Raw genomic sequence first — 26,037 nt, forward strand, 5'->3', positions numbered from 1 at the left:
TTTGATGCACAAGTAAAATCTATTTTATTAACCAATAATAGAATAAATGGCAAGAAATCTCTGAACTAACTAAAGTTGCTCACGAGGTCTGTCAAACTGTGTAAAATGAGTTGTGTGAATAAAGAGTAAAGAGTTCTTCTCCAACTCAGCTGGGTCCTCTGGGATTTCAGTTCCCCCCTTCTTTGAGGCCTTGGCTTCCCCCTTCTTTAGGGCTTTGGCTTCCCTCTTCTTTAAGGCTTTAGTTTCCCTCTTCTCTGGAGCTTTGGTTTCCTTCTTCTTTAGGGCTTTGGTTTCCTTCTTTTCTGGCGCTCTGGTTTCCTTCTCTAGGATTTTGGTTTCCTTCCTCTCTGGGAATCTGGTTTCCTTCTTTTCTGGAGGTTTGTTTTTCTTTTCTGGGAGTTTGTTTTGCTTCTTCTCTGGGAGTTTGTTTTCCTTCTTCTCTGATGCTTTGGTTTCCTTCTTCTCTGGGGCCTTGGTTTCCTTTCTTGGGATTTTGGTTTCCTTCTTCTCTGGGGGTTTTCCCCTTCTCTGGGAGTTTTGGAGGTTGCTTCCCCACAGAGACACCGTTCTTTTCCTCCTTCCGCCTCTCTTCCTCCTCTAAGGCTTTTGCCTCCTCCTCAAGCTTTTGAGCCAGCTGCTTCAGCTCCCTTCTGCAGACAAAACAGAAAACATGGCTGAGAGTCCCACCAGAAACTTGGGCTCCCTAGTCCTGGCTGGCCCTGCACTTCATTCCTTGACCCTGAGGCCATTTCCATGAATTCTCCACAACCCACAGAGGTTAGGAACATCCCAAGTGAGGGCATTGGTGGAAGGGGACTTCCAGGACCAGCCAAACCTAAACTTTGCCATCATAAGGTCTTGACTGTGCAAGCTCACTCTTAAGGCACAGCCAGACTCCTCCAGCCCCCTGCCAAAGGCTGATCCACCAGCTCTCTGTGCTGATGCCTGAAAACGCCCTTTGTCTCTTGGCTTCCCAGTTTAAAGCAGAGCACAGATTGCTGACATCTACTTATCTCCCCTACAATTCTTACTCAGCTCATTCAGCCCCCTTCTCCCTGGGCATAGCTGAAGCATGATTTTAAAGAGTTCAGATTTCAGCTGAGGGTTAGAAGCAATTCACATTGATCAGGCTGTAAGTTAGACAGGCAGACCATAGGTTAATGATTATGAGATGCTTAAGCTGGAGCTGATTGTTCTATTGTTTACCATTAGGAGCTTCTTTCTAGGAGGAAGTGGAGTAAGTGAACTGTTATAAGAAACCAGGAGAACAATGGTTTAGCCCCTGGGATTGATGTCAATGAATCACTAAGCAGGGGACCTTGGATTGGTCACAGAGACCTGATGAAGACATTCCTGACTTCATTCCTTAAGACCACTGACCCAATTAGAGACCACTGACCCAATTCAAGGGAAGAATTGCACAGGTGTGAAGGACCAATGACCTCATTTGAATACAGAGCGGGGATGGGAGGTGCTGGGTTTGTGCAGATGTATTGTATGTAAGATCTTGGGCAATAAAGACAGGGCAAAGAACCTTGGACAGCACGTTTTAGGGAGGACTCTGGTGCCACCCGCCGGTGTTAATAAACATACCACTGTCTAACTTTAATTAGTTAGAGAGTCTCTGTCCGTGATCTTCAGTTTTAATGACTCATAGCCTGCTCCTTAATGAGAACAATCCTATCAGTCAGAAAGCAAATGCTGCAGGAACTCCTCTCCTGCAAGACAGGATCTTGTCAGCCAGATTTCCTGCTGGAACCCAGCTGTGACCAAGCAAACCAGTGCTGGCTGCCATGGAAACCATTGGAAGCAGCCTCGTCTGTCTCCTCCCCATGAAACCAACTTCAGAAGAAGTCCTGATACACAGGCTGGCTTGAAGCACCTCCACTCCCAGCTCCACACTGGGCCTGTGTGTCCTGAGCTAGGCTGCCTCGCTGGAGCTGAGCTTCTCCTGTGCTTGCCTACTGCTGCAGCTGAAGGGGAGCCTAAAGGACATGAGCTTTTCTGGGTGGTGTCCCACCATAAAGAGAACCCTGGCAGATCAGCATTGCAAGGATTTCATCTGTGGCAGGAGCAGGACCCAAAGCAAGGTTTGCTCTGTACCCCACACCTTCCCATACCACAATCCCACAGTTTTGGTGAAGAAGGGAGATGATGAAGGAGATGCCACTCAACTCCATGGACTTCAAGACACCTCTGGAGGCAGTGCCAAGGCAAGCCCAGAGCCCAGCTCCCTGCAGGCAGCAGCTAAGCCAGGAGGGCTCAACACTCAAATAGAGAAGATGTTCTGTCTCAACAGAAGAAGGTCCTTCCTCTCTTGGCAGCCAGGGAGCTCAGAGTGGCCATCCCTGTGTTGCTGCTGGCCTTTGCTATGCAGCACCTCTGAGCTCAGAGTCCTTGGAGCAGAGAAGCCCTGCAGGGACAATAACCCATGGAAGAGCAGTAACCCATGGAAGGCTTACTCACCTCTCCCTGAGAGGGGCCTGAGAGCCACAGTTGATCTCCCGGGGGCTCAGGGAGGAGCTGAGAAGTGAGGCCTCCCCAGGCACCAGCACCTCGGAGGTGGGGCCTCCCTCCACGTGGCACAGCTCCAGGACATTGGAGTTGCTGTTGATGTGGCCAGAGAAGGTGGAGGAGACCTGCTGGCTCTCTCCTGGCTGCAGCACACCTGACAGTGGCAGGATACTGAAAGCCTGGATGGAAGACAGGAGAGATTGAGGTGTTGAGCATGGGAATGGATGCAGAAGAGCATCTTGGAGCAAAGTGCAGGTGTAGCCAGAGGGGCCTATTCCCCAAACACTGCCAGAATTACCCTCACCTCATCCTGCATCCATGCCAGTGCAGGGACCATGGGGAAATTCTTCTCCCATACTCACGGGGTAATGCATTAATTAGTACATTACATGAAAATGAACTGGGATGTCTCCTGGCAGTAGAAATTCTCTCTGATGCACAACTTGCCTTAAAAAGTTTAAAAGCTTCCTGCTTTTAGAAGAGGAGGAGCCTCAGAGTGAGAGCTCTTGGAGCTGAGTGAAACGCAGCTCATCTGCGCTGAGCGCAGCTCATCTGACTCCTAAAGCTCTTCCCCTCTCTCTCTGATTTAAATGCTGCTTTCTCAAGGTGCTACAGCAAAAGCTCCTGCAAAAATTTCCTGTGGACCACCTGAGGAGTTCCAGGGGAAGCAGTGCCCTCCAGAGGTGCTGCACAGCATCCTTGGGCAGCCCTACAACGTTTCCTGCACGGCCTCTCCAACAAGCAGCTGCTTCAGCAGCATTTTGTGATGGGCCTGCAGGGATGGGAGGCCCCTCTGTGGCCAATGCTGAGGGCCCCCAGTGGCACTGGGAGCTCCAGCCCTGCTTGTCACACTGACAACGGGCAAGTGAGACAGATTCCCTCTGGCCTTCTCCGCTCCCAGGGGAGTGTGCGCCACATCCAGGGAGCACCTGAATCCCTCCAAGCCTCGTGGCAGGTGGGGGTTTGCAGGACTTGGTGCTGGCACCTGAAAAACAAGCCATTTTCTATGCTGGGAGGAAGAGACAGCCACTTTGCAAAGTCTCCCTTTGTAAGACAGCTTCAGGGCCAGCAGTGCAACAGCAGCTCTGGGGGAAAGCAGAGCCCTGCAGACAGGGAGTCTGGCTGCCTTGGGAAGAGGCTCCATGGAGATCAGGATCATCCCAGCTTGCTCTGGGAAGGAAGCTGGAGGTCTTACCATGATGATGCAGAGAAAAGCCTTATCTTACATTGGGAAGGAAACAAGGCAAAAAATCCCACACTCAACACAGGCCTGTAGGATCTGAGTCAGCTTCTCCAAGGAAAACTCTCCTGTTTCTCCCCCCCACTCAGCCCATGTCCAGCCACTGGCCCTGCTGCCCAGCCCACTGTCAGGGCACAGCAGAGGAGGGCAGCAAAAAGGGAGCTCAGCATGAGCAGGACTTAGTGCTGGCAGGCTGGGGAGCCAACACAGGCACTGGATGTACAAGAAAATCTACCTCTGCTCCTGAAGATTGGCTAAAATCCTGCACTTCTTTCAGGGCTGTGACTGGCTCCTCCACATTTCTGATCTTGAACTGCCTCCATTGAGATGCTTGGCAATCCAAACTGGTTCTTGTCCCCCTTGGTGGTTGGGGTTTGAATTTAGGTGGGTAGAGCTCATATCTGGAAAATAAATAACTATGAACAGGGGCCTGCAGTGGGAGGGAGCGACACCTGCACAAGCAGCTCCTGGTCAGGATGCAGCTCCTGGCCAGGATGCAGCCCCTGGGTGGGTGCTGGCATGTTGAACTGAGAAATGGTTTGATCCAGCCCTTCCCAATCCAGGCTGGAGCAGGTCTGTTCTAACGGTAGCCCAGGGATGACACTGAGGTGCTGCAGCAGCTGCAACTGCTTACACTGAGCAACTACAGAGGACAGGCATGAACACCTGGTGGGGATGCAAAAAGCACAGTGGGAGAGGGAAAGACAGAGAAGGCAAGCAAAAAGGTGAGATTTGAGGCACTCAGGGGCAGACCCATCCAGTTCCCAGCCAGCACAGCCCCCCCAGTGCCCAAGGCCAGAAACTCTGCAGCTCCACCAGGGATTTATCAAGAATGTTCCCCTGACACTGCTGGGGGGGTTGGTTGACATTTTCCAACACTCCCAGGTGACTCAGGTCTCATTCCCCATCCATCCATCCATCCATCCATCCATCCATCCATCCATCCATCCATCCATCCATCCATCCATCAGCTGTGGTGCTGGGATCCTGCCAAGCTCTGCCAGCCTTGGGCTTGGGGAGATTTCTGCCAGCCGTCCTGAGCTCCGTAATTGTGCTCTCTCTTCCAGGAAGCAAGCAAGAAAGATTTTAAAAAAACCCAAAACAAACCACAACAGGGAAACCTAAAAAACCTTCAACAGCTCAACCCTGCTCAAGTTATCTCTTTAGGGACAGCTACCACTCTCCAGCTGAAATGATGGGCTTTTGGGGAAAAAGAAAATTACATGTTCACCTCCAAATTGAAAAGGATTAAGGTAAGAGAACTTTTCAAACTACAAATTATTGGCCCAAAGCTTTTACCTTTGCAAGAAATCTTTAGTTAAGACCAGGCTGACAGTTAAACAACTGGTTCTTCTGGTGGGGAGAAATTTCCTTCTCTTTAAGGGAAGCAGCCTGATAGTTGAAAGAAAATGTTTTGTCAAACTTCAGGCTCCCTGGCACAGCCTGCCTTGCCTGTCCTTCCTGTTCGCTGATTTACAGGCAGTGCCACAATGGCCCAGGTTCAGATGTTTGGTGCCATCCAGGGAATTTGGCCTCATCATTTCCATATGTCTTAATAGAAGTTTCAATCCTTGCAATCACTCTTCAGATGTCAGCTTTCCTTTCTTTTACAGAAAGCTCAAGGTTCCCAGAAGTTTTCTGACATCCTCTTTTGTGCTCAGAGAGATGAAATTTTCAAACAGATGTTTCCAAAGTTAACAGCATTTTAAAGAAAAATGAACTAAAATGACCCTGGATTCCAGCTTAGCTGAACTCCATTCTGTGTCATATAGTAGAGGAAATGTATTTGAATATAATTGGGCTGCAGCTGTGACCATTGAAGAGAACTGGGATAAAAGTGGGATAAAAGGGGGCAGGTTAGCCAGTCAGGGAGAGCCTTGGGAGGAGCCCTGATGAGAGAGAGAGAGAGAGAACAGCCTGCAGAAGAAGCAGTCAGTGAAGATCTGCAGCCATAAGAATACACCAAAGAGGTATGGACTTTAGAAATCTGATAGAACAACAGTATGAGACACTAGAGAAATAATAGAACAACAACAGTGTCAGACACTGAGATTCCCACCTCTAAGGCAGGAGCCGTTTGTGCCACCCATCCCTCCTGTCCTTCTCCCCAGCAGCCTGTGCCTGTTTTCCCCGACAGAATCCCTGTCCCTGTGCAGCCTGCCAGGAGCAGTTGCACACAGGCACACAGGCACACCCACCAGTGGGTTTCTCTCATCCCCAAACACGCCGATGACAACGTTGGTGCGATGAGTGCCCAGGGCCTGCACTGCCCCCACAACTGGGATCTCTGCTGTGCTCTGGGGCTGCACAATCCCACAGGGCTTGGGGCTGGAGTAGAGCATAGCAGAGTCCTCCTTGCGTTTCTGGAAGGGACAGAATGAAATGCAACTTCAGAGGGACCTTTGAAGAAACTTTAGACTCCTTAACATCCATTACAACAGCAACTTACACACACATTTAAAACTCCCCAGGATAAAGGTAAAAGGCACAAACAAGATGCAAGAATTGTAGGCTCAGCACTTCCAGGGGATCCTGAAAGGAGGCTGCCAGCACAGGCTTTGGTGTCTGTGGATGCAGCAGCTTTTCACAACCCTGTAAGATCTCCCACAAGAAAACACTCTGAAGACCAGAACATCAACTGTTTCCTCAGGAGCTTCAACTGCCTCCTAAAGTTTACATTCAGATAAGATCCTGTTCTCAGCAGATCTTTAAGACTGAATAGAAACCAGCAAGGTCTTATCCAACCCCTTTTTCCCCCTAATAATCTCCTCAATAATATTTGACAGGAGGAGGTGGATGTGATGCCAAACCTGGGGAATAAGCCTGTCGCAGCCAGGAAGGTGCTTGGGATTCCTAATGAGGATCTTCCTGTCATAGGGCACCTTCAGGTGGCACTCATCATACAGCAGCACTTGGGGAGACAGCTGGAGCTCCAGAACGAGACATCTGGGCAAAGAGATGACCCCAGGGCAATCATAGATACTGAGAGAATGGAGAATGTTTACCCCCAAAGATTGGGAAATGGAGCAGAACACATTGGTCACTGTCAAATGCACATTCAACAGCTTTACAGTGATAAATTGTCTTCTACCTCTTCCCACTCCAACATGTCTTGTCAAGGAGGGGCAAACCCTGAGAGGCAGCACCCAGAGACTGCCAAGTGCCCCAGGCAGAGCACTTTGTGCCACAGCTGCCTCAGCCCCTCATTTACCCAAGAAGGCTTGCAAGGACTCCTGTAACAGTCCCAGTAACCCACAAGCTCTGGGGGAGCCTTCCCAACAAGGATGAGTGCTCACTAAGGCTCAAGGAACGCACAACTCCAGTGTCTCAGTAAAAATTACTCCCTTCTCTCCCATGGTGCTGTTGCCCTGCCTGAGAACTCAGCTCTTTGCCCCAGCCTTGGACGGCACGAGACAGCAGCTGCCCCACAGAGTGGCTGATCAGCCCCTGCCAGGCCCTGCAGCTCTCTGGCTCCTTCACTGCACAGCTCCAGGCACTGACTGGCCCCAGCTCCACCTGCTTTACAGAATGGCAGCCCAGGCACTGACTGGATGGCTCTGCCTGGGACAGGGAACAGCACCAGGGAGCTGCATCCCTCTTGGCATTCAACTGAAACCCACAGCAGCACGGAATTCTGCTGCAGCAACAAGGACTTTTGGTCTCAATGATGAGAACATCAAAGCTCAAAATGGGAAGCAGAGGGAAGGAGAAAAACTGGAGCTGACCTGCCACATCAAGGGCTGCTTTCCCCTCGTAAGACCTTGCCCTTACCACTCTTGCTGGGAGCCACTTCCCCCTGCCATGTGCCCTCATGGACAGAGCCAGACCCTGACTCTCAGCAGGCTGCCTGGTGTGGCCCAAACCAGTGCACGGTGCTCACAACCAGCACAACTCCACCTCTTGCAGGAAGAAGGAGAGGAGGCCCTCGGGAAATTTGTTCCACCTCAAGCACCAAAACCCAGGCCAATCAATGATATCATTGCTGGTGCCTTTAGCAGAGGGCCCAGGACCGTGCTGGGCTGTGAGCAGGGGTGCTTTTCACCACAGGCTGCTGCCCAAGCACTGCTGTTCTCATGTCCAGCTGGCACAACATGAGGGCATTCAGCAGCACTTCTCCTTGGCAGCTGCAGCCAGCAAAGCCTGTGCAAGGCAGTGCCTGGGGGAGGCCAGGCAAGAGCTGGTACCTGGCTGTGATGATCAGGGTTGCCACTCCCTTGCCAATACCCTCCAGGTCCACCAGCATTCTCTGGTAGAACTCCATCACCGTGTTGGAGCACAGGGTCACCTGGTGGAAGAGAAGAACCGTCAATTCTTCCTTACAAAAGCTCATTACCCATGTGTGATATCCTTCTGTTCCTGAGGGAGGATTTGGCCTTAATTCTTCTGCTGCTCCATGTGTAGAGCACAGTCTCAGAGTAACAAAAGCCTTCTGGCAATACCAGATTTGTTAAACACACCTTGCTATCAGGGCACAGGTCAGCTACATTAAAACATTAGACTACAGCTCTATGCACCACTGCATTCAAATTAAGGGTCCAATTTCTCATCTGACTACAGTGACATCCATGCAGAGGAAATCTGACTTGAACACAATGAGTTCAGCTTTACAGCAGGAAGCTGAGGGCAAAGTGTGGCCCAGCAGGTGCTGGGCAGTTCATGGCTGCTGTGGGACCCAGAGCCCGGGCTGGCTCTGAGAACTCTGGCACCACACCAGGAGTGGGGAACTGCCTCAGGATGGGCATTTACCAGAGGCAGAACCCTCAGAGCCACTTGCTCTATGCTGCAAGAGACAAGCCACCACAGGGACCAGGCAGAGGAGAAAGGAGGAGGCTCTCTGTCCTGAAGTTCCACAAGGAAGGGTTTATTCCAAGCAAAGTGATCAGAGCCAAAAGAGCCCTGGGCACTCCTGTGCAAGGGCTTTTGTACAGACACAAATCAGGGGGTAGATACAAACAGCAAACCAATAGGGAATCCTCAGGGGAGCACTGAGGGGATTCATCAGGTGTCTGGGACCACTTGGGGCAGGAGGGTAGAGAGGATGGCTCACAAGGGCCAATGGGGCCTCCAGGAATAGGGGAATTCCAAAGGGGTGTTGCAGACAGGGATTGGCTCCAGGTTAAATTGGCAAAGAAGGTTGTGGAACAAAAGGGGCTGGGTTGCCTTGACAGACAGGGAAAGAGCTCAAACAAGGGGCAGGGAATGGCATGAGGGACAGCTTTGAGCAAGGGTAAAACCCAGGGGTAAACCAACTCAGGGAGAACATGGGGGTACAACAGAACAAACCACTTAACAAGGAATCAATAAAATAAATTCAAACTGCTACACATGGCTGCAGAGTTTTTGTCTCCACTGGAGATTCCTGCAGTGAACACAAATCATTCTGCTCCCCAGAATGGGGGAAATGAGACCAAGAAGAAAAGCTAACTGCTTTATACAATGACATCTCTCTAACAGCCACCTTCTACCCTCATCCTTGCTCTGCCCAGTTGCAATCAAATAAATCCCTCTCAAAAACACAAGAATGGCTTCAGGCCTTGACCATAAGGTATGTGACCTCAGCATATGATTTTGGAAACTAAACAGTGCTCCTTGAGGAACATCCTGAGTAAGCCAGCTAGCAGAGGCCTCCCAGCAGTGCAGATCTCTCACTGCCAGGATGCTCAAAGCTGGCACCAGAGCTAAAGCCCTCCCACACTGCAGTGCAGCTCCAGCCCTGGTGCTGCAGCGTCTGTGGCTGGACTCTGGCCGTACCTCGATATCCTGGTGTCCCTGGGGCAGGATGGTGCCTTGGCTGGGATTCATGGTGAACTCCCTGGGCTCCACATAGAAATGGATTCCCTTCCTCCAGGCCGGGTCAGTGTCCCTGCGGATCTGATCCACGCTGTCCACAGCCGGCTGCGTGCCATCGTCCGACATGCGGAGCTGGAACGTCAGGGGCACCGGGGAGCTGTTAGTGAGGCGGCAGCGCCGCGTGTAGGGAAAGCCTGGGGAAGGACACAAATATCCATTCAGGCACCCATTAGAGCGTGACTCCTGGTGGGAATATCCTGGCAGGATGAAAGCGGGATTGGAGTTGAGCTCTTTATTATCTGAACTACAGCTTACCGAGAAGCTGCATGAGGAATTAATCATTATTTAGTTCCCTTTGACACAGATTCCAGACTGCAGCCTTGAAAATGCCCACTCCTAGCCCTGCTGAACACTGCAAGCTTCTGTCTTTGTGATGGGGAGGAGCTCCTTCACCTGCCCTATGGAATATTATTCCCAATATTTCCAGGTGGGATGTGCCTGGCCTCGTCTGACCCTTGCTGCTGGGCCAAAGGTGGCAGCAGTGGTGTTTCACCTCAGAGATACCTTTGGCTGGCTGGATGCTGCAGCTAGGCACTCACAACAAATCCAGGCATAGTAGAAACTCAGTTGACCTCTGGTGGAAAAGGTTCAGGTGATGGTGAAGAGAAACAGGAGAGGATTCTATCGTAGAGTTTTAATCCAGAGTTTTATTCCAGGATGACAGACTCTGAATCTTGTAACAGCTCCCAACAGAGTCCCGACCACATGGTCCCATCTCCTTTTAAGCCCCGGGGACAGGGGGAGGGGAAGACACAGGTGAGCCACCAACCAGGAGGGAGGAGGGGAAGGCTCAAGGGATAAAGACACTTGGACAGGCCAATGAGCCCGGACCTGAGGGGCACCTTTTGAACTTCTGCCAACCACACCACGACCCTGCTGGAATGTTAAGATTGACAGACAGCTCTCAGCAGGATGGAAAAGGGGGAGGGTAAAGGAGAGGTTGGCACACCTGGGGGGTTGGGATAGGTGAAACAGGAAATGGCATCACACTGCAACACTGCCCCAAACCAGCACCAGTTATTTCTCGGTGATGAGTGTGCATCCAGACCGAGCATTTACTCTGAGAATTGTCGTGGTTTAGGGCAAATTTGGAGGAGAATTTCCAAATTAGGGCTCCTCCAGTAAGCAAACCCACACAGCCCCTCCCCCCAACCGGTTCGGGAAGGATTCCTCGGAGAGGAGTGGAAAGAACCTGTTTATTTAACAAGCACGGCACCCCCCAGCACACAAAATGAACAATACCCGATGACACCGCTCTGAAAAAAGATGACAAATTCAGAAAGTCTCTCTTGGGGGGTGGTCACTCTGTTCTCAGTCCCTCCAGCGCTGGGGCAGCTGCTGCAGGCCTCAAGGTGCAGACTCTTGGTGTTTCCCAGGTCCCAGTCTGGAGCAGGTTCAAAATGATCTGAAAAAGGAAAGGAGAAACAGTCCAGGAAGAAATTGGACAGTTTAGCAAACTAGCTAATGAGCAAAAGCAAGCAGAAGCGAAGAAGCAAGAGCGAGAGAGCAAAGCAAAAAGCAAAAGCAGCAAAAGCAAAAGCCGCAGTCTCTGTGTCCCGCCAGGCTGACAAGAAAACCAAAACAAAACTTTCCCTCTTCAGAGTCGGTCTTAAAGGTACAGAACATAATATCCAACATTAACAGAACACATGAATGGGGGTACAAGCATCATAACGTCACCCTAGGACAGAATTCAAGCTGCAAAATTCCCTGGTAAGCTTGCCAACACTCCCACCATTTTCAAGATATATGAACAGTGAGTCATCATTGAGAAGAAGCTACAGCAAAAGAAAGTGAGGATGGAACCAGGAACTAGAACGTGAGGCAAAGCACCCTAATGCAGCTTCTCTCTGCAGGATCCTTAAGGCATCTCTTGGTTTGGGCCAAACAGACTGAGCATGCGACAGCTCAGAGCCCACTCAGCTGGGGGCACACCCAAGCCTTACTTTGAGATTAGCAATTAGGAACCAGGTCCCACCTCACCCAACAAACAGGGACATCACAGCCATGCTGCTCACTGTGATTGCTGCCTGCAAGGGTTTCCCCCACTCTAGCTCTGAGATTTGCTTTCCATCCTGCAAAGCCAGAGATACAGCCACTCGTGGTGGGGATGTCCTGCAGAGCCCGCAGAGCAGCCACAACCTGCTTGCTCTGCAGTGCACATCTGGCTGGGCTGGCCAGCTCTGTGGGGAGGAGACTTCTCCCCAGGCCTGCTCACCAAGAGTCACTGGAACACAGATGGGGAGAAAAAACAACTGCAGGTGCAGCCCAGAGCTTCTCTGTGCCCATCCAAGTGACCACTGCCAGCTCCAGCAGTGGCTCCAGCAGGGAGGCAAGAGAGGCGCAAAAAGGTCAAACCCAGATGTCAAAACCTCAAATGAGACTGAGGTCAGCACCTGCAGACAACAGTCAACAGTTACAAAGAAGCAAACATACAACAGCTGCCTTCAGCTGAAGAGACCTTAGGAATGAAATCAGATTCAGCAGGATCAATCTCCTGCTTCAGAATCATATTTCCATCTGTTACCTTTCTTGTTTCATTTCTTCAAAAGGCAACTTGACAAGTGCCTCCGTGGTGATGCAGGCTGGGGAAGAAGCAGCTCAGGAAAGGCAATGAGTTTCCTTCAAAAGTTCATGAACTTCATTGTTCTGGGTTTAGGCTTGGCAGTGAATGTTGCCCTTGGTCTGGGAAGGGGGATAGGGGTTTTGGCAGGTTTTGGCCCTGGGCTGGGCTTTTCCATTGGGGGTTTTTGGGAGTTGTGGCGTGATGCCGTGGGCGGCTGTGCAGTGGGAGCTGAGGCTGGGCAGGGAGCGGAGCTTCCCTCCCTCCCGCTGGCGATCGCAGCTCGGCCGCTGCTGCTGCGGGAGATTGTGTGCTTGGCCTGGGACTGCCCTGGCTGCAGCTCAGCGCTGCCATCGACCCTGCCTGCCTGCCCCGCTCCTGCCTGCTGCTGCTGGGCACTGCCCGCATCCCCCTGCCCTTTGGGGGTCTGCAAAAGGAGCATTTCCTTCCTGCCTGCCCTCCCTTCTTCCCTCCTTCCCTGCCAGTGCTAGCTGGGAGGAGATCACTGCCCTGAGCCCACAGCTCCTCCTGATGTGTCCAGAACTCCACCAAAGGGGAAAAACAGGACTTGGCACCTGGGAAACCTCTGTTCTTGCCTTGATGTCTGTGCTCTCCTGAGATAGTCTAGGAAAGAACTGTTATTCCTTTTCCCATAGTTTTGCCTGGGAGCCCTGTCATTTCAAAGGTACAATAATTTGGAGGGAGGGGCTCATTGTTCCATTGCAGGAAGATTCCCACCTTCCTTGGCAGACATCTGTCTTTTAAAGCAGTGCAGAGACACCAGAAAATACTGACTTTCTATTCCTTGCTTCTATTGGATCTCACAATGGCAAAATGCCCCGTGAGGCAGCAGCAGCTGCCCTGCAGTTCACAGCCTGAAGAGGCTGCTGGGGCAGACCAGGAGTGAGGGATGCTTTTCTGTTGGAAGGCACAGATCCCTGACGCTGTGTCCCAGCCCAGGGAACACTCACCAAAGGAGATGTCCCCGAAGTCGAGCTCAGGGAGGTCGAAGTGTAAACTCGGTGCAGTGACGCTGCCCCTGGAGACCGAGGACAGAGCAGGAAATGGCTCGGTTAAAGGGATTGCAAAGGTTCGGCTGTCATGGCTCGGGGGCACAAAACCTGGGCTCAGGGCACCCTGGGTTTCCAACCAACACAGCACCATGTGCTCAGCACAGGGCCCTGTGCACAGGAGGCAGCTAAAGCCAAGTGGCCAGCAGCCAACAGCCACTGATGGGCTTTGGGCGCAGGGCAGGCAGGAGAAGCCCCCGGTTTCCTCGTGGTCCCATGAAGGACCCTGAACACACACCACACAGACATGGCTCTGTGCCTCAGTTTCGCCATCTGCAATGAGATGGACATCAAGGTGTCCCCACAAACTTCTGTAAGCAGCCCTTCCAGCCACAGGTTCCCTGCTTTGCTCCTTCTTAGCTGCCACTGCTGCTCCCATGGAGGAGCTTTCTCAGGAGAGTTTGACCCACCCAATCACTACAGAGTTCTGAGACATGAATCCAGGGCATTCCCAAACATCCTCTGAAAAGAGCAGCAACAGTTCTACCCAGGGGACAGATGAATCCTAGAAGAAAGGACCAGCTTGTCAGCAGTGCCCCAGCTGGCACAGCCAAGAGCAAGAGCTTCAACAAGCAAACAAGGCTGTCCTGAATCTAGCACAGCCCCTCACCTGTCCTTGAACTCAGCAGACAGACTCCAAAAGTCACCAACATCCACTGAAATCAGCACTTGGAGCTGCACAATACTCACCAGTTGATTTCATGGTTGATGCCAATCTGTGCCCACTCTGCCTTTTGGTTCAAAATCAAGGAGCACAGAACTGGGCCTTCTGTTGTATTCACAGGACTGCCCTTGGCTCTGCTCTGCACATCTCAACAAGAGACACCTGCCGTTGCTCAAGGAGAAAGCTGCTTATGCAGAAACACCCCATGACCACTTTGGGGGAGGGAGAGAGGAGAATCAATTGTTTGATGGTGAAAGATTCCCTCTTGATTTCCAAAAGAAAAAAGCAGCTCTTTTCCTCCAAAAACAAAGCCAGCATCATTGTGTCTCCACTATGGGCACACCAACTCACCACTTTTCTCTTGCTAAGTAATAACTTCCTTGTTCTTCTTTATCCATCTCCCTTATCTTATTGGTATCATCCAGTGCAGATTGCTTTCATTTCTTTACTGCCTTGAGCCAGTGCCTGCCAACAGCAGCAGCCCAGCTCCAAAGCTGCAGAGCTGCCAGCATCAGCTCTCCTGCTTCCACTCCATTATCCTAGCAGCACATGGCTCAGGCTAGCAGGGACAAGGCCTTACGCTGCTGTGGTCCTGAGGACTGAGCTCTGCCTCCCCTATGATCAGCCCTTCTCCCTTTTGCTGGGCCAGGTTTGTCTCTTGCCATGGCACCAGCCCATGGGATGGTGCCCCAGTCCTTGGCACAGTTCCTGCAGCACCGTTCCCTGACTCCCACATCAGCTCTTTGCTGGCTGTGCAAAGGAGGCACCAGAGCACTCTGTGCACAGGAGCTGGGAGCACAGCTTGTCCCCCACAGCATGGCCATGAGAGCTGAGCTGAGGCTGCTGCTGCCCATCTGGCATGGATTATTCACACAAGGTTTTACAAACACTGCTGCTGCTGCAGAATCACCCAGGCTAGCCCATCTGCAAAGCCCTGGAGGCCTTGCTGGTGTTCAGGTGGGACATCCCAGAGCAGCTGCTGCCCAAAGCTGATCCATCCCACTGCCTGCCACGGCCCAAGGCACAGGCAGATCCCTGCAGGGAGGAGTCATTCCAGCTCCCAGGTACCACACAGGGCAGGAGGCATCCTCACACTAAAGCAATGCCAGGATTGGAGCAGAGATTCAGACCTCAGGAAACACCTTTTTTCTCTGCTCCACCTCAAAAGGAGGTAGGTGGGGGATGTCCCAAAGACAGCCACAGATGTGCCCACCCAGCTCCCAGGGTCCTTACTTGATGGTCAGGATGGCAGGCCTAGGAGATCCAGCCACATTGAACTGGAACTCTTCCTCAAAGCTCCCCAGCACGGTGGCACTGAAGGAGATCTGAACACTCTGGCTCCCACCTGCTGCAATGATGCCCTCCTTGGGTGCAAACTTGAAGCAGAAGCCCACCTTGGTGGCTGAAGGGATATAGGTGAAGGGAGCATCAAGAGCTCCTTGGTTCATCAGTTTCACCTGCAGCAGCAAGAAAGCAAAGTGGAAATACATGTGGAACCTTCCCTTCTTGTGAGTTCTTGGCTAATGATGCAATGAACACCCAGCAAAGGCAGAAGATGCTTTGTGCTGCTGAATGGCAGAAGTCAAAAGATACAACAGGACAGGTTCTGCCTTTAGGTTTTCATGCAGAGCAGTGGCAACTCCACAGAACTGCAGTCACCCTGGGCTTGTCCCATGGACACAGAGCAGTGCATCTCTGCTCAGCATCACCAAGCTCATGGGGAGCTGGCCCTGAGAGCAACGTGGGCTGATTGCAGCTGCAGAGTGAATCACCCCAGAGCTGCTGCTGCCCCACTGAGCACAGCTCCAACAGCACCATCTACTCATTCACTTTTTCCCATACCATGAAACAATACATTGAGAATGAGGCATTAGCATCAAAATGTACAGACAGCACCATCTTTTGGTAAGAAAACTCAGGGTGTCTTTCTCTTCCCCAGCCAAGCTTTTGAAAGTGTCTGGCATGATGCAGTGCCTCATTTTCTACCTCTTCAGTTGCTCTCTCATGAATTTTTTGCAAGCTTGACACTACTGTGGGGGAGGCAAATAGGTAGAAAAATCCTTTGCTTTATTCCCAGGAACACTTTTCTCTTTCTAGAGCCAGAGATGCACCAAAGCTGAAGTGTGGTGAGGGACTGGTCAGCAAGAGAGAGAACTCCCAAGGCTTTCCTGTGACCTGCAGGAATAAGCAGGAGACACTTGACTGGGAGCTGTTTGCAGGGGCTGAAGCTCACAGGCAGCCAGTTTGTTGCAGCTGCTTCTGCAGAGCCCAGTCCAAAGGTGCCTTGTTGCCACAAAAGCCTCTGAACATGCAGCTTTTGGAGCCAGTGCTGGTTTCATGTGCCAAGGGCTTGTTTTGAAGGAAGCCTCCCAGCTGATCCCTAAGGAAGGCTGCCCAAAAGCAGGGACTGGGGCTTCAGGAACAACAGACACACCTTTCTGACCCTCCCAAATTTGAGCAGTACATCAAATATTCCCTGCTCACAAGTGCCCAGGTTGGCAGCAATTCCACAGCTCCACCAGGCTTGCTGCTGCCTCAGGAGCCATCAGGACCCATCCCAAGCCCTGCTGCTCACCTCATGGACATGGGGGGTGTTGACAAAAACGTTCCCAAGGTTCAGAGTATGAGAGCTGTGTTCAACCAAGAGTCCTTGGCCTTCCCCTCTGAGCTGCAGGGTCAGCCTGCTCTCACGGCCTGGGGAGAGATGTCCATTGCAGTACAATCATTGCCTCTGTCACACTGGATTTTCCAGGCTGCCTCAGTGCTAGTCCCTGACTCTGAGCTGGATGCAACCAGCTCCTGATGCTGCAGGAGAAGATATGGACCCTTCTCTCCCTTCAGGAGATACCTTGGGGCTGAATTCTAATTTCTAACCCATTCCTCCAGCTGCTTTCCAATTTGAGCCACCCGTTTGCTGAGTTTAAAACATCTCTGCTGTCCTGTAGTGACAGGCCAAGGAGTAATGGGTAGAAATTGAAAGAAAGGAAATTTAGGTTAGATATTAGGGTAGAAATTTTTTACTGTGAGGCTGGTGAGACACTGGAGCAGGTTGCCCAGGGAAGTTGTGGAGGTTCCAGCCCTGCAAGTGTTCCAAGCCAGGCTGGATGGGGCTTGGAGCTACCTGCTCTAGGGGGAGGTGTCCCTGCCCATGGAATGGACCTTGAGACCAGATGATCTTTAAGGTCCATTCCATCCTTAACATACTGTGATTCTGTGGTTTCCTTCCCATGCACCTAGAGGAGCTTTGAAATCCATTCAGTGCAGGCACAAAGCTCATACAGAGTTTGGCAATTACCAAATTCCCTGGCCCAGTAGCACAGGACTTTGTTGCCCAAGTGCTCCCCTTCTGACACTCAGCACTGTGTTCTTTTTGCACAGACTGAGAGCTGCAAGGTGACAACTCCCACATAGGGAGAGAAGCAGCTGCTGGCCAAGGCTGCTCCCTCTACAAACAGCCTGGTCTCAGTGGGGCTCAGCCACCTCTGCTCTGCTGCTGTCTGGGCACTGGGAGGTGATCCAGGCTCAGGGAGCCCATTTCTAACTCAGCTCCTCCCACCTGATGATGGATCCATGTCAAATGGACCCATCCTGGAGGCCAGGGGCCTGGAGGGCCTTAGTGCTTGTTCACTAAAGCTGTTCTGCTCTGGAGCTCTCTGGCCTTTGAGGGAATGCTGGCAAAGCCGTGGCATGAAAACCTCTCCCTGCACTGCCTGGCTTGTTCTGGGATCAGTCAGGCAGACGCAGCACTCTGAGCCCTGGCCTGGCACAGGAGACTCCCTGGAAGCTGCAGGGCCGGGGGGGGATGTGCCAGCACTGCCCTGCTGAGCAGGGACTCTTCCCAGCACTTCCATGGGAGCCCAGTGGGTTCAGGCTTGCACTATGGCTTCACTGAGGGGGACAGGAGCAGGGCAAAGGAGCTGCACCTGAGATGCTGCAGTAAGCCACACTTCCATACTCCAGTGCTTCCAGGGGTTTGAAGGTCACCTTGATTTCAGCTGAACAATTTGGCCCAATTTCTCCCTCCTACAGCAGAAAGAGACAGCAAAACATTGCTCTTCAAACTTCACGTTGCTTGTTTCCACCACACTCCTGTAAGCCTTTGTTTAGAGCATCAATGGTGAGTGAACACTCCAAACCCAGCTCAACACAGCGCTGGAAGCTCTCAATGCTCAGCTGATCAGCTCCCATTCTCCACAATATTCCTGCTGCTCTGACACAAGTCACATCATGCTGCTGTCAGCTGCAGTGGGATGCAACTGCCACTGTGCACTGGCTGGCTCTTGGCCTTAGATGGGCCATAGGAGTAACCAAGAAGAGAACAAGATCCCCTTCCTTGAAATGCAAGTATTAGTTATCTGTTTTGAAAGAAAGCAGAGGTTGGGATTATTCCGGGCTTTACTCCAAGACGAGAAGGGATTTTGCACTGTGCAGACACCAGGCATTCATCATCTCTCACAATGCCAGTTGTCAGAATCAGGGCTCTGGTTGATGGGAGCATGTGGCAGTTTGCTTGCATCACCAAAAAAGGAAAAGGTTTTCTGTCCCTGTGTGCAGGAGAACTCCAAAAGCCCATTTCAACCTTGCACCCTTGTGTCCAGGCTCACAGATAATACTGGAAGGCAGACTCAGAAATAGTGAGTGGGCTGAATTTGGCCTCCTTTTACCAGGGAACCATTGCAAGCTTCAGGTCAGTGTGTGAGCTGGCAGTGCTCCAACAGCCTCTGCTGAGCCCCATGTGCGGGGGGAGCCCCTGCCTACAAGAACTGCTCCCTGTGACACTGCAAGGACACGCACGCGGGGCCTTGAGCTCCAGCCTGGCAGCAGAGCTGGGCTTTGTCAGGCTCCCAGCCCTGCCTTGAGCCTGCAGGGCACAAATGCTTTTAGCAGGGAGCTCTGCAGCTGCTCCAGAAACTCCATGTCCTCCCTGCCAGCACATGGGGCCAGCTGAGGATCTGCCCAGTGACCACAGCTGGGGGAAGGGAGCAGGGCAGGGTGCTTGGGAGGAGCAAGAGGAAGAGGAGGAGGAAAATGAGGTTCTCAGCTATCACTTACCATTGGCTCAATGAAAAAAATGTCACGGGAGAACAGCATGGGGTCTTCTCGCACCTTTTCCATCTTCTCCTGGACCATGCTGCTCAGGAGGCCAGTGTGATCTCCACAAAAGCCCTTCACTTTCTCTATTTCTCTCTCCTCTGGGAAGTTTTCCTGGGACACCTCTTTGGGCGGCTGCAGCAAGCACTGCCTGCAGCCCCAGGGAGAGACAAGGCCAGCAGATGGTTTCATGAGCCACAGATTTGCAGAGAGAAGTGGGAGTGCAGGAGAGCAAAGCACCTGGGGAGGAGCAGCAGCAGCAGTTCCCCAGCAAAGGCTGAGCCCAAGCCACAAGGGTCCCACATGGATCGGAGGATAACTTGCTGTTCACTGGCACAGCAGGGAGTTTTACTCCACACTTGCAAGCTCAGCAGAGGTTTCCAAAGCCAGCAGCCCTCCAGAGAAGCTCCTGCCTCAAAGCCTCTGCCACAGCTGAGGGAGAATCCAGCGGCCACCTCAGCTGGCTTTTCCTCCCATTGAGCTGCTCAGGGGAGGCACAGAAAGATCACAGAGCACCCACTGCAGCACTTCCCTGGAAAGGGGAGACCAAGCTGGCTTGCAGCTACGTGTTACCAGCATCACTCTTTGTTTCTTCCATTTTGGACCTGCCCTGTTCTCTACGCTGCATTTCACAAGAGCAGCCCAGAGCGCTTCCAAAGGAAATTGATGAATTCAGGCACTGAATCCCTTGAGTGACATTCAAGGTTTATATGCAATATGCATGAACAGAGGCTCTGAGAGGGGAAGGGACTTTGTTGTTTAGGAGGGAGACAGCAAACTCCTGGAGAGACCTTTTCATGAGCCAGAGCTTTTTGGCTCCCATCCCAGTGCACGGTAGTAGAATGTCCTGAGAGGGAAAGGATCCTGCACTATCTTCTCTCATAAAAAATCCTCTCTGCTCTGAGATCTCAAAAGCTTCTCTGACAGCAGGACAGGGGGAGACAACCAGCCCACATGGGCAAGGAGCTTTTGAAGGAACTAAGGAAAAAAAAAGAGGGTGTATCACCTTTGGAAAGGGCCTGGCAGCTCAGGAAATGTTTAGGGATGTTGCCAGGTCATGTAAGAAGAAGATTAGAGGGACAAGAGCCCAATTAGAACCTGAGAAAATCCAGTCATCACAATCAACCTTTCCTTCCCAAAATGCCATCCCTGGTTGGAGTATAAATGGAACTGGAATGCTGAGTGCTGAGCTCCTGAAGCCCAGGGACACACACCCCAGTGCCAGGCATGGTTTACTTGGCCTAAACCATTCAAAAGCACCAACAACTCCCTGAGGCCACACGTTAGTTTCAGTCTTGGGCCTGTATCTCAATGAAATGCATCTTTCAAACCAACCTCCTCTTGTCTTCATTCTCTTCTTCCTCAGTGGGAAAAGCCCTTCACGGAAGTGGGCTGTGATGTTACTCCTGTTTTCAACGAACATAGTTCTGTGGCTTGACATGGTGATGAAAGTCTTGTCAACCCCCACAGAATTTGTGCTCAGCCCAATGTTGACATCTACAGCTTTTCCGTGGAGGTTTGTGTGGATTCTTTCTTCACCTGGAACAAAGCAAAGGGGAGTCTTTGCTCAGCTCACTGTCTGATGGAAGCCAAGGAAGGAACGGAGCAAACCACAGGGCACAGAAGAAAGTGTCACAGTTTTGAGCTGAATGAGCAATTCTGTGGATCAGTCCATTTATCACATCCTGACAGCTCTGTGTGTAGAGGGTGGGGATGTCCTGGGCAGCACCTTAAACACCTTATTTCTGAGGGTGTTGGTAGAGATTTGGCCCCAAGGTGACAGGATGGGCAGGGAGATTGGTCCATGTGCTCCAGTGATCCACTCAGATCACCGGAATTTCTGCATCCAAGTCCTTCAGGTGACAGGGCTGAGGAGCCCTGTTCAGACCTGCCTTGCCCAGGGTCTCCCCGGGCATCCCAGGAGACTCCTGTCTCTCCTGATGCCTTGGATCCCTTCTTGCTGACCAGCAAATATGCCTGGGGGCAGGTGGGCAGCAAAAGGAGGCCCAGAGGAACAAGTGAAGGGACAGCCCACAGCAGGAGGGGACACAGGTGAGGAAACACAACCAGCCTGGCTCTGCAATGTGACAAACCACTACAAAATGAACACCATAAAATCATCATCATCATCTCCCTGTCCAAACCCATGGCCACATCACTCTTGAAATATTTTATAGTGTTCTGATCTGAAAAACCAAGCTGGAGCATTGCAAATCAAATAAAAAAGGGACAAAGGAAAGATTAGTAAGTACAGAGCAGCTTCTACATTAAGACTGAATGGGATTCCTCAGTCTGGAAATCAAATGGGAGATAGATGTGAGAGGTTTGCAACAGGGTGAACGGCCTGGGAAATGGGGACAGGGAAAAATTTGTTTTGATTTGTCACAAAAAAGGAACTAGAGGGCCTGAAAATGTTGTTGTGCAGAAACTACATCTATGTGTAAGGGCCACATAGAAAAAGGGTCTGTGGCAAGCCAGTGGAGAAGCAGCATATGGGACAGAGGTATGCAAGAAATCCATTGCATTGGAGAGAGTCTGATGGAGACTTCACCCACAGCACTGCCCAGGAATCAAATAAAACTTCAGCCAGGCAGTGCCACATGGTAGTGGAGAATCAGGGATCCTGCTTCCTCCACTCAGCAACTCCAGCAAAACAGGAGTCAAAAATCTTTGCCTTTGTTAGAGGGGATCCACTTTCTCAAGCCCCTGAACACTAAGGAGTTCTCAGTTTGCTTTGGGGTAAAGCTGAACAGGCGAGGCACCTCTAGAGGGAATGCAGGGAAAGGGACAGCAGGGAGCCATTTGGAGAACTGTCCTGTGCCCTGCAGGGCCCAGCACTCACCTGAGCTGCAGCACACGGCCAGGGAGCCGCAATGGGCACCGCTGGCCAGCGGGTGAAATGCCACTGTCACCTGCACGGTGTCACCAGTGCCCAGAGCTCCTGTGGCCGGCACCACAGAGAAAGGACTGCAACACAAAGAGAGGCATCAGGGCTGGGGGACACCTGGCCATGAGATTCCTGCTGCACTGCAGCTCCCTGCAGCTCCCTTGGGCAAGCAGGGAGCAAACCAAGCACAGGCAGCAGAAGACAGCCAGAACAGACAGGATCAGAAACAGCCACTGAGCCACTGCTGAGGAGATCCAGCCCTCACAAGACCCTGGGGGTAAAATGACCTGAGCTCCCCCATACTCTGCATCCAGCTCTCTGCAATGAGGATCAAGGATCCAGCTGCCACCAATCCCATCAGAGAATAGTTTGTGAAGAGCACAGAGAGGGTTCAGAGCTATCTGCATGCACAACTTGACACTGACTGCCTCAAGAATTTCTCTTTTCCTGCTGCCTATAAACCTCATCTCAGGAGATGCAAATGTTAGGGCACTCCCTGTCCTGGGAGATTACAGCCTAGGAAGCAGACAGGGAGAAGGAACTTTTCCCTGAAGACCAAGGAATAGTTACTGTTGAATTTGCAGTGGGGTTCTTTGGTTTCTTTTACCTGGAAAACATCCTGATTTAGCCTAAAAAGGACACATTTTATCAGCATTTCAATGGAAGCTGCTCTAAGAAAAGGAGCAATCAAAACTCTGAAAGAGTGCAAATGCAGATTAGAGCAATACAGTGACATGGAAACAAGACCCAAAAGGAGGATGCCATTTACAGTCTGAAGGGTCCAATCCCAGCTAAATGAAGCACCATTAGCAGGAGCACATCAAGGAAGCAGAACAGGAGGTTTCTTTGCATTTACCAGCAATGCAGTCTGGGACTCTGGGCTGTCATGCAGGCTGGTAATTGTTTGCTTGGCCCAGCAGAGAAACTCTATGCAATGTGTTGGAAATAATTATGCAGATGTGTTGGTGCACTTTGGATTTACCATGAGCAATCAGGATTGGTCACCAGGTAAACAGCTCTTGCCTGACAAACACAAGACTCTGTGCTTTGAAGCTCAGGGACAGCTCAGGGGAAATGTGCTTGTGCCCAGCAGCTGCTGGGCTTTGTGCTCTTCTACAGCCCCAGTGAGAAAACAAAAGTTCCTGGCCTTGGTGCTTTGCTGCTGGTAAATCTGTCACTTAAAAGTGTCTTTTGGGGACTTTGGTGATGAATGCATCACACACAAGAACAAAGAGAACATCTGGCAAGCTGAACGTTGTTCATGTTTCTTTCTCGTTGCTTCAGGTTCTGCTCATTCAGGACCTCTTGCTGCAATGATGGGCTGACCTGTTCCCATTCCCACTGGTGAGAACATCACTGCTGGCTGATGGAGAAGCCTTGGGCCAGCAATGTTCATGTGCTGGACGTGAGACTTTGGAGGGAGGGGAGGAAAGACAAGGCCCCAGCAGCCCCAGAGCCAGATCAGTGCACGTGCTCCTGCATCTGCCCTGGGGCTGATGCCAGCACTGCTGCAGCTCTGCTGGGGCTCGGGGGGATCAGGGCCTGCTGGGGGCAAGGCATAGCATTCTTTTCTTAGTCTTTTGCCAGAAATTTCATCAGAACACAGAAGCTGCCAGTTAGGGGAACCCCTGGCCATACTTCAGCACAACCTTCCATTCCATTCCTGTTGTAGTGCGTTTTTATATTTTGTAATACTTTGAAGTAGTTTTGTTTTGTATTCCCATATTTTTCCCAAATGGTTTATCCCAGACTGTACCCCCCTCCCTTTACCTGTGTAATTCCTCTCCCGGGATGAGATCATCTCCAAACCCCCACCCTGGCTCTCTGTCAATCACTCAGCATCCCATCCCTCCATCCAGAAGTTTCGGTCCAAGTCGTCGAGTGATTAGCCAGAGGCCAGGGGTCAGCCCCCCAAGCCTTGCCCCATACACTGTCCTATATGTCTATCCCCCAGTACCCATCCCTTAGGGTCACTCATTGGTTGGTAAAATGTTATCTACTTTTGGTTTCCACCTCCCTTTAAACGTGACCTTGGCACATCTCCCGGGGCTCTCGGCAGGAGGCCCCTGAGGTGCAGGAGCTCCTTTGGGATCCTAATAAAACCTTGGATTAACCCCTGCTGGGAGTCGGCCCTTTCTCTTCTACCAATGTCTCTGGAGTCTCTTCTGCAGCAAAGGCGACCAGCCCAGGTGCCCTCAGCACCCTCGGGGCACAGAGAGTGTCTCCCCCCAGCCCAGGTGCCCTCAGCAACCTCGGGGCACAGAGAGTGTCTCCCTGCTGTCGGCCATGTCGGGGCTGCCCTCCCCGGTGTCTGCCAACTCGGGACTGGCCCAGGGTTCCTGAGAGGCTCGCAGAGAGACAGAGACACATTCCCTTCCCACTTCTGCCCCATGTTACATGCTCCCATGCTCCTGCCTTCAGATGGCAGGATGGGAATAACATTCCTGGGGGTGACTTCAGGGCTTGCCTGAGAAAGAAGGTGTCTTCTTCTTTTCAAATTATCAGGAGAAGAGGATCCAGCCAAGTTCAGGACTCAGTTGTCAGGACTGAAAAACTGAGTGCAAATCAGCCTCTGCATCTCCTACATCCCTGGGCTGTACCCACCAGACTCCTCTGTTCCTGATGTAGCAATCATCTCTCAACTCCTCTGAATTTCAGCCAACATCACTAAGCTGTTCCCTAAGCCCACAGATAGAAGAGCTGTGAAGGAGACATTCCTGACACTGAAATAACCAAATGAAAGCCACTGCCAAGAGATGGGGCTGGCAAGCTAAATTTTGGCCTTTTATCTGTTAATTGTGGGCTGCTCCTTAAGACACTTCTCATCCTGTTAGATCCATCCTCTCAATGAATCTGCACCTGACAGGCAGAAAAGATAAGGGATGGAGAGGGTTTTAATAGGTTGTTTTCTTCTGCTTTTTAACTAGGTCCATTGACATGTTTGTTTCCTTGTATGGCATCTAAAGACAGACCCAGATCTCCCAATGGCACCTTGCAATCCCCAGACACTGCTCTTGCTTTGAGCAGTGTGTGTGCTCAGATGATTTCCAGAGGTCCCCTCCAGGACCACTGCAAAGCCACATGCCTGTGGCCTCCTAGAGAATGGCTCTGTTTGGCTGACAGTGCTGAGGAAGCATTTCAGAAACTGCTGGTGCTCAGCGGGGTGCAAGCCAGCTACCAACATGTTCCAGCAGCCTCCAGGAAATCTGGGACAGAGAAAGCTCAAAGGCCACTGAAAGAAAGAGCAGATGCCATCCATGCTGCTCACTTCCAGCCAGGCTGCAGGGCAGCAGATCCAATGCTTGATTCCTTCTGTTGCTCTTTCCCAATTCTGTTATCACCCAAGGTGTTTTGCACAGGGACAGATGAGCTGCCTCACCTCTGGGTGCTCAGCTGGTACCGAGCTGCCCGGGCACCGACATTGCGCACCAGCAGAGTCTGCCGGGTGCTGACCTTGACTGGACACTTGGAGAAGTCCAGCTGGGCAGGGAAGTCCAGCACAGCTCGGGCACCAATGGCCCAAATTCCTTTCCCTTGCAGTGATGCAGACCAGCTCGTGGCAATAATCCTGCAGGAAAAGAAAAAAAGAAACTGCCTCAGCACAGGGCATTTAGTGCCATCCCCATGCCAGAAGAAAATCCATTTCTATAACCCTTCAAGGGCATCAATTTACCTATTGCACCCTCAAATGAACACTAAGTTCTTTTTAAAATATGTCACATTTTAAAGGCACCAGTGCACTTTGCAAAACCTATCTCTGTGGCATTCAGCTCTTGTGTCACTTGGGTCACACCCATACCCAAGGCCACCATAATTTTTACTCTAAATTTGAATGATGTTAAAGAATTCCTAAGTCCCTTCTAAGGAGCATGGAGCTAGGGAACACAGGACATTCCTCTTTAGGTTTCTATATTCCCACTGTCTGAGAATAGGACAAAGTGTTCAACTGACTCTAAGCAGCAAAAGGAAGATGAGAAAACAGCTGCACCCAAAGAGATCCTGCACCTCTGGCCTGGTGTAGAAACATCAGTTGGCTCAGAACTCCCCTCTCACCTTGCCTCTCCAACCAAGTCAGGAGAAGAACAGTGCCAAGAGGCAGCAGGATGCTGTTGGAAAGGGCCTCTCTTTGTTTCCCTGCAAGGCTTCCTCCCTTCCATG

The 26,037-nt window shown here is 51.5% G+C and overlaps 2 protein-coding genes across 7 annotated transcripts in view; both read right to left on the minus strand.

Annotated features, from left to right (window-relative positions):
* On the minus strand, positions 1-10,987 carry LOC129129600 (hydrocephalus-inducing protein-like). 6 transcript variants are annotated; one of them, XM_077189890.1, is made up of 6 exons: positions 10,847-10,987; positions 9,506-9,738; positions 7,939-8,039; positions 3,990-4,155; positions 2,467-2,693; positions 1-650 (listed from the first exon to the last, which is right to left on the minus strand). In XM_077189890.1, exons 2-6 carry the CDS (start codon positions 9,668-9,670, stop codon positions 239-241), a joined length of 1,071 nt encoding a protein of 356 aa, XP_077046005.1. In that variant the 5' UTR covers positions 9,671-9,738; positions 10,847-10,987; the 3' UTR covers positions 1-238. The 6 variants fall into 6 exon arrangements, 5 of the variants coding, with proteins under 5 accessions (XP_077046005.1, XP_077046004.1, XP_054503521.2 ...); XR_013185027.1 differs by lacking the exons at positions 2,467-2,693; positions 10,847-10,987 and adding exons at positions 5,953-6,117; positions 6,565-6,700 and having other exon boundaries at positions 521-650; positions 9,506-10,777; XM_077189889.1 differs by lacking the exon at positions 10,847-10,987 and having other exon boundaries at positions 9,506-10,737.
* The window catches only part of LOC129129602 (hydrocephalus-inducing protein homolog), a 23,151-nt gene continuing 7,897 nt past the window's right edge, over positions 10,784-26,037 (minus strand). The window contains exons 3-9 of the mRNA XM_077189894.1: positions 25,259-25,447; positions 21,835-21,959; positions 20,328-20,531; positions 16,477-16,595; positions 15,135-15,358; positions 13,139-13,206; positions 10,784-11,009 (exon numbers count right to left, since the gene is read on the minus strand). Coding sequence (XP_077046009.1) covers positions 10,801-11,009; positions 13,139-13,206; positions 15,135-15,358; positions 16,477-16,595; positions 20,328-20,433 — 726 coding nt within the window. The 5' untranslated portion in view covers positions 20,434-20,531; positions 21,835-21,959; positions 25,259-25,447 and the 3' untranslated portion in view covers positions 10,784-10,800. The remainder of the gene's footprint in view (positions 11,010-13,138; positions 13,207-15,134; positions 15,359-16,476; positions 16,596-20,327; positions 20,532-21,834; positions 21,960-25,258; positions 25,448-26,037) is intronic.

Source organism: Agelaius phoeniceus, chromosome 23 (genome assembly GCF_051311805.1).
Source record: "Agelaius phoeniceus isolate bAgePho1 chromosome 23, bAgePho1.hap1, whole genome shotgun sequence".
In the NCBI taxonomy this organism is placed as follows: domain Eukaryota; kingdom Metazoa; phylum Chordata; class Aves; order Passeriformes; family Icteridae; genus Agelaius; species Agelaius phoeniceus.